Consider the following 13,066-nt stretch of genomic DNA (forward strand, 5'->3'; position numbering starts at 1 on the left):
AACATAAAATATTAGCTAGAAGCTACATAAAAACGGGGATGTAGGAGAAATAAAACAGTGTATATGGATGGAATTAAGGATAAAATGGTTAAACGAAGAAATGAAGACAGAAAAATAATTAGAGAATAAAGTCGTACAGGTTTGAGAATTGGTAGTGGTGTCACAACTTTCGTGAAAAACTAGGCTAATCGCGATATCACCTATTATAATCATTATCGATGGTTAAAAGCCTACTTATTTTTGGCCCTTTCACTACACTACCATGCAGAAACCAATCAAAGATAATATACAGAAAGACATGCCAAACATTTTATCCTGTCCAGGTAGAGCACTCTTGGAACAACTGATACCATGCATGCTGTGGAATTTGTGTTTGATTTATGAATGTCTTTAATAAATACGTGTCAGATCAGAAAAAAATCAGATCTCCATTTACATCTTTCAAATGGCCTTAGAATGCTACCTTAATTTGGGAGCCTTCTGGACTGAACATTTAATTAAGGGTAACGTTGATTTTGAGTACATACCAAGAAGTACTAGTGATAATAGTTAAAGTATTTGATTGTATGTGCTGATCCCGCTATCGTGGCTAATTGTGTTATTACGGTGTTTAACTCATTACTGTCATAATAATGAAAAATAGCAAAGAAATCACCGTAAATGAAGGCAGCTAAAGTACATAAGTGACCACGCATTTGATAATTTGCCGACACGGAATAAAATGGCGCTAGGTATAAGTGTTTAAGAAAATGATTAGGCAGGATTTTCAGCTTCTCAAAAATTCTAAAGCTAATAACTTCTCAAAGATGGCGGTTTAAACCAGAGTTATTTACGTAGAACATGCCACCTAAAAATGAAAATTTGTATTAGAGTCGATGAGTAGATAACTGAAAAAAATTATTTGTACTTTCATGACGACCACTCAAAGGTCAAATTAAATCATAAGTGTTTCCTTCCCATTACCTCCTACGGCCGTTCACCAAATCCACAGTTCCGCAGAATTAAGTGACTAATGTAAATGGTCAACGCAGACGTATATGTCAGTTTATTTCATTCCCAGATAATTGACGGAAAATCTCTTTTCCGCCACTTCCATTTCACAAAACTAGATTGTACGATCGATATGCTTTCAATTTCTTTTGCAATCGAATACGTTGAAACTAATCCTTTTTCTAATGTACGCCCTTCCGTTTTAAATTACCCCCGCACCATATTCTGCTTCACTCTGATTCAGTCCATCCACTTTGGATGCCAAATTCGATTCGTTTGAAATCAACCCATCAACCTCAGTAAAAATAATTCACATACCTAATATCTCACCATCGATATTTCATTTCGAACAACGGTGTATAAAAGTCAACAGTTTTCCCTCTATATCACTACTTTGATACCAATGGCGGAGGAATCAATCGCCATCACCAGCTGGACCCTTACAATCCACTTAAATACTGTTCTTTGATTTGGGAGAAAACCTTATGTGGGTTATATTCTAATTTTATTTTTTTTCGCCTTTTTTGCCAAAAAAACACGAGCCTTGAATTTCAATTCTTTCTTCTCCAAATTGTTGTAGAGCCATGAATTATAGTATAAAATTTGCGTGAAATATTGGATGAATAAAAATTTATTCTAAAAAAACTATTTTTGATTTAAATTTAAATGAGTAAAAATAAATTAATTGACTTATCTCAAGTGCTCCATCTCAGAATTAGCCTAATTTTACTTTTATAATCTATAGGTATACATCTCATTATTCTAAAAAGAAAATAAGGTGAATGTAAATCCATTAAGACTATTTCATCAAAATCTGAGAAGCTAAGGGAGAAACTTAGTTGAATTTAGTAAGAATGACCCAAATGCTTTTCAATTCTTTAAGGTGTTTGCAAGGTATAATATTAAGTTCACGACTGAAATATTTTATTATTTTCAGCCAATCAGCAATCCACATAAAGAGTGGCTAGAACAAAAGGAACAATGTTTACAACAGAATGTAATTAGCCCTTATTTACAAGCGCTGGTTATATTAATGATGAATACTCTTTCCCCTTTGGACTCCAACACAATATTACCTTATTGTGAGTATCCATCACTCATTACACAGATATCACACACTTTCCCATGAAACAAGTTTACACAAATATTAAACCTAAAAAAACAGATTAACATAATGTATGGTATCCAACAATTCGATTATAGAAAAAAATGGGTCATCCTATTCTTATCATTCCCTTTTTTTCCTTTCTATTCTTGGTACACTTGGGTGTCCAACGTGGACAGAATATCTCCATTCTGGTGGTGTTACTGCATAGCTGGAGGATAAGCGTCAACGCCAAAAGAGCGGGTGATTTAGGAGACGTTTACTATGGTAAGTCTTTTCATATTTTAAGACATTTTGAGCATATAATTTTCTTTTCATGATAAGAATAAGATTAAGACAAGAAACTACCACATTTTTTCACGTAAGAAGAAAAGATTAAACGAACTTTCTTCATTTTAATCTTCTGCACTGACTGATGAATGGAATGAGGCATTCAAAGAATGAAAAGAAACTCCTTTTTAGTACACATAAATAATATAAATAAATACCTCTCCTTCAATATTGCAAAGCGATACGCTAGTAATCGGTGTGGTTCAATTTTTCTTTCTTTAGTATAATAATGACCTAAAAATGAACTAAAATGATCTCAAAAAAAGCTTAACATCATTTCCCTACTATTGCTGAACCTTCCTCCGTATTATTGTCACAAAACCTCTTACTTCACTTTTACCCAGTAAATGGGAGAAATTCATTCGTAACAATATTAAAAAATAATTAGATAATACTAACACTACAACCAGAATTGTAAAAAGAATAACAACGTTATCTTACCCTACATTAGCATCAGAATATTGTTCAACTAGAGTACATTACGTCACGCAAGCATTCTCATTAGTACAAAACTAACTTTATTCCTAAAAGAAGGCTAACCATTTCATTAATAAGCAAAACGGTCACTGGCATCATTTATTATATTACAATGATGAAACCAAGCAAATTAATCTTTGATTGACAATATTCTTTTGTTTTCTTTCACGCTGTCCCACTATTGGATGGACGAAGGCGTTCAAATATCATATTTCGCTATCATCGGAACACAGCTATTCATGATAGTGCTCAGCATAGTACTACTCGTGGGTATATATAAGGTAAGTTAAGTATACATTTAAGTGTTTGCAAACAAATAGTATATGCTTTGATTGACAGAATATCTGCCACAAAGTACGCTTATTGACTTCTAATTCAAAGATGCTGTCACCATTACGCTGCCGATGAAAATTTTCGAAAGAGAAGCATTCGTCTTTCCCGAAAAATGATCTTGTTGAATTTAGCTAGTTTGGATGCCTCTAGTTATTCGTGTACAAGTGTTCTAATTGGAACAAAGACTTTAAAGAGCATACTTTCTTCTAATCTCAAAATTAGCACCTTTCTTACGGTTGTACAGCCAGTCGTAAACCTACTTAATATCTTTGATTTTCAGTTTTTCCACTGAAATAAGAGTCTTCGTATCCATTCTAACTTTATGGTATTCTATACATATCTGTTATAATGGAAAAAATACCGTGCACGTAGAAAAAAAAGGGCAGTTGATACTGAGTGAACTCTTCTCGGGATTCCCACCGGGTTGATTTTTCCATAATGGCCAAAGTATCAAGCTCCAACTCGGGGCTCATCCTCAGTGCTAAATGAATATCATCAGCATCAGAATATTGTTCAACAAGAGTACATTCCGTCACACTAACATATTTCTTTGTAAAAAAATTTTCGGAAAAGCATCAAGTCATAATTCACAGTTGATATTGTTTTTTATTACGAACGAGTATTGGCCAAATTTTTCTGAGAAGTAATTCACATAATTATGGTGAGGTGCCTATGAAAGAATTCATTACTTATTTTCACATAAACATCTCTCTGCTGCTTAATGTTTGATTAGAATGCGTTAATAATTCACAGGATTATTCCGTGAAAAATGATGGAGGAATGGTTTCACTCGCTTTATGAAAATCGTTGAAATTAAAATCTCAAAATATAATATTATTAAAAAGACAGGCCGTTATTTGTTACAAGTATCGTACACAGCATTTAAGAGTTCCTTCAACTAACGACCACTTTTAATTCACCATTAAAACAGCAGATTATGAGAATCCAACCTTCTTTCAAAAAAATATGCGAGTAAACACGAGAATAATAAAGCATTCCCGGGGAAATATTTCAAAGGTTGCATATCACTTTTTGTATTTAAAGGTTGAGCACCACCACATCCATTTTTTATTGATCAAATGATATCATGCGTAATTCATCTTCAATTCATTCACAACGTAAGTCTTTCGCCCAATTAATTGGAGATATTTTCGTATATATCCTCGTGGTGAAATAAAAAATAACGTACGTCACATAGTCTTTTTAAGCTACTCATTGCAAATAATTTAGATAATTTTCAGACGAACATAAAAAGGCGTTTCAATAATATCAACCTAAAAATTAAAAACCATTCACGCTGTTTTCCAGGTACAATAAAAGCCAAGCCACTCCAGAGAGAAAATTTATTAAATGAGGGAAATAAATATTGGTAGTTTTTATAGCAATATAAATTACTTCAAGAACCGAAATGGAAGATAGTGCATAAATGTGGCTAAAATACCAAATGGGCTAAATAATACGAAAATAGGGTTTCAAAGACTTTCAAAAAACCTGTACTTCGTAAATATTACTGCCAATAATCCTCCCAGCACTAAAAAGAACTCGGTAAGATGGCCAAATTACGAGATCAAGAGACATACAAAAACAAGAGATAGTCTTTGGCACAAGATGGAAGAAATCAGTTTTATGCCGAAAACAAAGTTAGACCTTTGAAGTCTCTTCTTCATCTCTATAAGTCCATTTTAATATCGAACGAAGTCGACGCGCATGCGCCTTGGTTCGGGATTGGACCCTTAATGCTTGATTACGCAAACGGTTAATCAGTTTAACGATGTCTCCCACGAATCCCAGTCGAGAATGATAGTCGCGCTCTGACGTCCAACTTGCTCCATTTTGCGCCGGAGATTAAAACCTTCGCAACCTTGATTAGGGTCGAGGAAGCCATTCACCCTCGAAGGAAACCGTGTTTAGAGATGAAACACCGACCAATAACCTCTGGGAAAGGATGAAAATTGAGGATGTAGCTTAATTGTTTTCCCTCTCTAATCCTTATTTTCTTACGAGTTTAACCTTCACAGAATTTTTCTAAATCGGGATTCGATGCAGGATATCCCAAATCTCGCTCAAGGCAATTGATTTTTCCTCCCTGGAATTTTCGCAAATTACGTGTACCTGCGGGTTACTCCCTAAAGGTACGCAGCCTGCTAGGCCTAGGTGATTTCCGTGAATATCACTTATTTCCTCGGCCAACCGGCAACATTTCACTGTACGACTGTGTCACAATGGGACTGGCATACACGCTGAATACTTACGGTGAGAATCCAAACAATCAGCGACATTGAAACTTCTGACTACACTTAAAAGTGAGAATTCAAACGTTAAATCAATCGTATCACTGTCAATTTTATGCCAAAATTACTAGAGATCGCTAATCCAAACAGTAAAGTTGAAAATACCTGTAACGAAAAGTTGAAATAGCGAGGACAAAACTTTGGCAAATAATTTTAGCATCTAATTTCATTTAAGAGGTACTCATTGTTAGGCTAAATTCTTTGTTTCATTAAAAACTGCCGCCTAAAAATGGGCTTTCCAATGCAGATAAGATATCGCCGAAACGAGTATGGAAAATTCAGCAGTACCTAAGCTATCAAAAATTAATTCATGGAATATTTGCGCTATGAGTTAAACATAACTTTAAACACAGAACTTAACCTTCAACCACATTCACGCGGGACGTAGATAAATGACTTTCACAGACGTTCACAAATTTTATGAAATACATTCATTGCAATAGAAAGCCAAGTCCTTAAAAGACGATGAAGGCGAAAAAATAAGAGAGGGAATAAAACCACATAAGGATATGTATAGAAAATGTACGTATTTCAATGGTTGATGAACGTGATTCTTATTACAACTATGAAAACATACGCTAAGTATGATATTCAATGGGCCGAATATTATTCCTGAAGCTTTCACGTATTCTCATAGGAAATAAAACTGCTGCGAGAAATGCTAAGATAATTCTCTCTGAACAGTATACGGGTAGATACAAAAATCAAATAAAATATAAAGAGACATGCTAAGGAGTACCTTTAGTATATAATCGCCATGTCCGTGGCATTTGGTGAAATCATATTTTAGAATCAGGTGGTTGAATTGTGGAAATTCGGAAAGGAGTAGTATATTGTTGTTGAAATAATTCAGGCAAAAGTGCGATCCCTCGGATATTTTAATAGCGCTTGGCATTCCTTTAACCATAGTTAATGCGCTACAATACACCATACTTCGCATGATGTCATTTCCGAAATTTACGTATAAAAATATGAAAAACATATTACACATCTAAGTAAAATTTACACTTACCGTAAAACGGCCTGACTTTACCCCAAGCGGCCTGACTTTTCCCCACCCCGTCAACAATGTTTCATTTCATAGAAATGGATACTATGTTGTCGATTGGGAGGGGTTTTTAATTTTTCTTGGATTCTTTGGCATCAATGCAAGACATTAAAAGGTTTTTCCAGTAGTCTTGCATGTTCTAGTGAAGGGTGCTGTTAATTTTGTGAGGAGAGTGTTTTTGTGGAACTTAAGTTTATATGTAAAAAGTTGCCGATTGTCGGCCTCCTAGACGCTTCGAGAAGGTGAGTTATGCATTTTTTAACTCAAAATTTGCCATAGATCAGCTGCATAAATCATATTTTTGTTCACATCAATCATGAAGGATTACATTAGCAAGTTTCTGGGACAACGTACCTTTTCAGAGAAATCCGTAATGACTGTACCCCAGACATATTCTTGGGGAAATGTCACATAGTTTCTCATTTCATGGGAATGTTCAATGTTTTATCGTAAAATTACTGTTGAATTTGAGATTTCTGTTTTCCTTTCCCCTCCCATGTCCTTACACTTTATTTTCGTTCATTTTTGGTGTAGGTAGTAAAATGCCCTCTAAATATAAAAGAAAGCCCGAGCCTAGTCTTAAATTTGATACTTTCTAACACATAAACTCTTTAAAATACTCCTATGATGTTTCAAATATTTTCTTGTGTGTGTTACAATAGGAATAAAATGTTGGGGAAAAGTCACCCGATTCCCGCCTGACTTTGTTCCAACGATATTGAAAAACAAAAAAAATATTTTGAATACTTTACTGATCTAAAAAGGTGATTTTCAGTAACTGGAAAATATCAACAATCTAACCTGAAAGAAATAAAACATTTAAAAAATATTTCAAGCAATTTAAACAAAGAATAAAGTGAGGAGTCAAAATATTTGGGGCAAAGTCAGGCCGTTTTACGGTATCTGTAAACTAAATTAATTTTTTTCTGAGAACTATCCCATTCAGGAAACTAAAATTGATCAGAAGCCGATAAAATCATTAAAAAAACTGCTCTCGCATTCCCAAATACAAAGTTATAAATGTGGCATACCCGGAAAAAAAATAAGTAGGTACCATTTTGCCAATTTAGTACAGGTATGGGTAAAGAATATATCAAGGCAACACGAACACAGGCGGCGTTAACGCGGGGTACAGGCTGTCTTTCCTTTTACCGGCACATTCAGCATTCTAAATCATTGCATATTTTTCTGACTCAGTAACTTACTAATTTAATAGGGAAAAATTAAAATCAGGGAAAATATTTATTGGCATCATACAGAATATTTCTATCCTGATTTTTAGGGAAGAGGGAAAATCAGAACAGAACAACGTTTAGTTTAATTTGGGCAGGGGTTCCAATTGGTGATTGAACTAAAACTAGGGATTTATTAATTCATTCTTAGCCTTTGACTTAATATTAATTTGATCCTCCACCTAGTAAAAGTTAAGTAAACATTAGACGATAATTAATGGGGGACATCAATAGGTGAGAAGTCCAGGAGCAAGCGCACTCAACTACTATTACGACATAATTACAACAGTAAAAGCAGACCATTGAGCGCGATTGCATGCACAGGAAGTGCCTACATTTCTGCAGAAATTTTTACGTGGGTTTTAAAGGGGCTTATTAAGGCAATATAGGGAATATGTATAATCGACCAACTTTCCGTAGCTCGGGAATAAGTACGCTTTCGAAGAAATTATGAAGCAACAGCTTACATACAATGTACACGAGAGGGAAAAGTACGTAATTGGATGATGAATCCACTTGTAGTCTGCTTAATCGTTCCGCGTCACGACATTCGAAGAGTATCCATCATATCGGTTCAAGAGATAGCGCAACTTACTTCCCATGAGTCACGCAGTTTATTGGCTTCACGAAATATTCCGAAGAAATTAATCGGCCACCCGAAGTTCAAGTAGAAGCATATAAACTCACCAAACAGGCGTCGACGTACCTACCGCCTGGGACTTTAATTTAGCTGTTACTATGGGACACTAAGCTTTGAGTGAGCCGTTTTAACAAAGGTTAAATGGTGATAAGGCATTTTTTAGGTGCCAATCGACTACCTAAGACCAAACAGATCAGGAATACACGCTAAAATGAAACTCCGTGCATGGGAATGCATTGGTATCTAACTAGTTACCGCCGAAGTTTGAAGAGAAGTTCTAATAAGGCTCATATCTCCATTCTTAATTTCTATTTGTCCTACATAGCCAGATTGAGGTATTTTCTTGATTAAATCTTAAGCGACTCATGATGATTAAAAAGCCCTTTTCGTGACCGAGAGCTGGCCACTTCTTCAAGGGCATGGGAATCCGATATACCATGCAGCATGCACCTTTATGTCACTTTTTAATCAGATTGAGGTGATTTACTAAAATTTTAATACTTAATGCAGAAGCTGAAGGATCACTAACTCTGTAAGTCTTGATATGCCATAATTGCGGTAATAACTTGCATATAATGTAGTCGAGGAATTTTTCATCCATGAAAAACCCGCTATATCCTGTAGAGATATCCCTTATAAACATCCATAAGCTTAAGTGCACGCATGGATGGCCTTGCAATGCTTTGAGAAATTTTTCAGTTCACAATATAATCCTTCAAGGGAATAGCAATGTGGATATTATAAATTCTATCGTATGCATATTCAGGATAGCAAAATAAATACAGATTCATCTACTTAAGCTAATACTTTAACTCAAATTTGATTGATTACTTACTACGGAAAATTTTTATCAATTTTAAAACCAATATTACCTAAATTAATGCTACTTTAAATAAGCCAACTGATAGACAGTAGGATATTTAGTTTATTAACATTTACATTTTAGCATTTCTTTCTGTTCCACAAAACAATTGATGAAATACATATCTGAGGTGTAAATTATTCTTAAAAAATCATCTTATAAAATTAAAAGGGCTTTGGAGAGAGTAAAATGGAGGAGTTCTAGAGTGGAAATTCAAGCTTCACAAGTTTTCTGCAGAAAACGCCTTTTTCATTCAATTTGGCGTGAGAATTATCATCCATGGTAACCATTCCACATTGTCATGGTCTTTTTTTTAGTCCCAGCCTAACGAAGGTACGAAATGAAAGTTTCAACTTCAAAAAGGTAAAAATAGCCAAGCGACGCCAAAACTCCTCGGATCTGTACAAACAGATGGGAACAAAAGTTTTGGCATGCGTAGGTAGCGTCCAATATCACTCGAGAATCCTCAATTTCGTAGACGGCACATTTCACGGAATAAATTTTAACTGCCCCAGGCACATCATCCAATTATGCAGGGCAAAATTTATTTTTTTTTCCGAAATTCACTGAAGGGAAATAGAAGCTACATGCATTAAAAAATCTAGCTTCTCTCGAAAGGGAAGCTTTAGCCAGGATTAACGTGAAATATCATGTGTGTATAACGAGTATTAAATCAATGAAATTATGAGAGGGGGAAATCACTACTTGGTCTATTTTCATAACGTATTGGGAAGAGCTCGAGGAATAATCACGTGATAAGCACGTTTTAATGAATTTAAGCGTTTTTCGTCCGTGAATCAAAACTTACTACATCAATCGTCTACCACACTACTCGATACATCGATGAAGAAAAAGAATATAATTTTACTTTAAGTATTTAAATACAATTCCAGATGATTAAAATAAAGAAGACATAAATCATGATATAACAGGTCATTCTGGAATTTCCCCATGACGTTTAGTCAAATTTTTGCTAACCAAGTTCTAGCACTTATCCTCTGAAGACTTAGCTCGTTCTTAATAATATAAGTTAAAGGAGCGGAATGTAGAAGTTTAACACTAAATGTTGTCAAAGCTAGTCCAAGAATGTATGAATAAAATAATTTTCACACTTGTCTAATATAATAAACATATTCTCGTCCAGAGAAAATACCCGATTTATAGCAAGATTTGGTGATAGTTTCCCATTACAGGACCTGAAAATCGCTCCCTTCGTACATTTGATTTAAAAACGCGGATCCCAATCTCCAGTGCTTACCTTTATACGCCTCGCAAGCACAAAAAGATGCACGAAAATTTCTTCACAAAAATCTATCGATTTGATTTTCAAATTTCGTTATAAATATTCAATTTCCTCAAAAAAGCATAATTTTATATAAAAATTACTATAGGGAAAAAATTGTCTTAGTATATTTTGGGTAATTTATGTTCACGCGAAGTATTAACGAGGAAATTTTTATTTTATAAAATGGGAAATCTAAAAAAATATAATGGGCTTGTTTGATCACATGATAACTATTATGACTATTTCTTTTAACTGATAGAAGTGCAAAGAAGTGGAATATATGCGTACATGTAGAATTTCACTTGAATTTTGAATGGTGAATGGCTGAATTTCAAACGAAAGCACCAAAAAAAAAGTAATGATGTTGTACGCGATAAACTATTTTCCCACAAAAAAATCCCAACTAATCAAAAAATGGGATTAAACGTGCAACTTCAATGCAAGACGTAAATTGCAGGCCAATTTTCGCGTTATCGCGGGAAATCGATCCCTTTACCTGCCATCCTTCACCGCAGAATACCATGAAAATTAACAGATAATAAATAAAAATTAATTAAAATGAATAGATAGACATGCATGACGCAATAAACACCCTATCGCATATGTTTTTACTCTTAACTGAGGGTGAGGTAAACAATTCAGATTACCTAAGAAGGAAACTCAAGCCATTCCCCAAAACATTCTAATGATTTCTTCCTTTCGCCATTTCAGGAGAATTCGGGTCTCGTGGTGCCTTGGATAATCGGTTTCATCACCTTCATGGCCCTGGAAGCAGTGGCGCTTGTTTACTCGAACGTTTTACGAGACCACGTCAACAGGGTAAGAATAATCATATCGCTCACCCATGGAAATTTATGTGCCACTTTAAGAGCAGCTCAAACATAAAAAAACAAATCAAGTTAAAGCTAGAAATCTTTCCTTAAGTACGTACTCATCTATATATAAAATCTGTTATTCTCATGTGCAAACATAGAATTGCTATCCTATGAGTAATGCAGTCTTCTATTTCTCCCTATTCCAAGCTTTATTCCAATTTCCCTTGTACCTCCCAGAAGCTCTTCTTTTGAAGCCTTGGTATTCCTCTGATGACTTTTCCATGAATTTTTCCTTTCATCATTTTTCCCATGAAATTGCTGTCTCATAACGTAGCCAATCCACCGTTTACTTCTTTTGTGTACAGTGTTCCATAGACTTATTCCTCCTTCTATTTTACAGTATATCTCCTCGTTTCTCGCTCTATTCGTCCATTTTATCCTCAGTACCTTCCCCCAGCACTAGGTTTCGAAAGACTCTTTTCTGATATTTTTTTCGATGGCCTAAGCTCAGAATGCTACTACCCACACAAATGTTTTCACGTACTGTCTCCAGTGTAATTCTCTTCGGCAACAGTAGCAGCCTCTTTTTCGTTAATACGGTCTAGGCTAGGGCTATTTGACGTTTGATATCGGTTTTGCGATAATTTAGGCAGCTCATTGGAGAAAAACGGATACCGTAGAAAGGACATCAGGAATGTCAGGAAAGCAAAGGAGGCGTTCATGAACAGGAAGGAGCTTCTAAGAGGATCGTTATATAAGAGCTTAAAGAAAAGGTTAGGGAAGAGTTTGATCTGGAGTGTAGCTCTCTGCGGTGCGGAAACATGGACACTTAGGAAGGAGGACGAGAGAAGATTGGAGGCATTCGAGATGTGGGTATGGAGATGAATGGAATAGAAGAAATGGACGGAGAGGAGGAGAAACGACAAAGTGCTGGGCATGGTGGGTGAGGAGAGGCAGCTTTTAAATGAGATACAGAGGAAACAGAAGGTATGGATGAAGGGAGTACTTAGCAGGTAGAATGATTGAAAGGGAGTAGGCCTTACAGCGAATTGAAGAAGGCAGTGCTGGAAGGAAAGGGAGGCTCCCAGATTACTTCTTTAGTACTGCATGGAAACCTACCTTAATCGATAGACTACTATAATAATCGGTTTTTCCTCTACCGTTCTAGGTAAAGGTGCTCCCAGGGTAGGTGAATAAAGCCACTTGCTTCAATCTCTCTCCTTTGAAGTGGATATCGCACACAGTTTTTCTCTCTCCCGCATACAAGTATCTCGGTAGTCTTCCTATTTATTTTCCTATTATATTCCTGAAACATTTTTTCAATTTCGGTCATAGCCCAGTGGGTCATCTTCATTGCCTGCGATGATTGCAATCTCATCTGCGAATCGTAGGCAATTTATTTCTTCTCCATCCACCTTGATTCCCTTGATTTCTTGATCCTACATATGTTTTGTCGCTTCCTTTATGTCCATATTGCATAATGAATAGCGCTGATGATAGGTTAAATCCCTGCCGGACCCCGTTGTTAATTTTTGACTCAATATTTTTTTTTCCTTGGGTGCGTATATTGGCCGTCTGGTCCTCGTAGAACTCGTAAAATATTCATCTATCATTGCAGTCTAGACTAAGTTTCTCCATCGAATTGAAAATCCAATTCC

At 35.5% G+C, this 13,066-nt stretch overlaps 1 protein-coding gene across 1 annotated transcript in view; it reads left to right on the top strand.

The window, feature by feature from the left end:
* The window catches only part of LOC124162509, a 287,546-nt gene that overhangs the window by 253,941 nt on the left and 20,539 nt on the right, over positions 1-13,066 (top strand). Inside the window, exons 4-6 of the mRNA XM_046539075.1 lie at positions 2,275-2,362; positions 3,098-3,183; positions 11,305-11,412. Of these exons, the coding sequence (XP_046395031.1) occupies positions 2,275-2,362; positions 3,098-3,183; positions 11,305-11,412 (282 nt within the window). The remainder of the gene's footprint in view (positions 1-2,274; positions 2,363-3,097; positions 3,184-11,304; positions 11,413-13,066) is intronic.

This window comes from Ischnura elegans, chromosome 7, assembly GCF_921293095.1.
Source record: "Ischnura elegans chromosome 7, ioIscEleg1.1, whole genome shotgun sequence".
NCBI classification, from domain to species: Eukaryota; Metazoa; Arthropoda; class Insecta; order Odonata; family Coenagrionidae; genus Ischnura; species Ischnura elegans.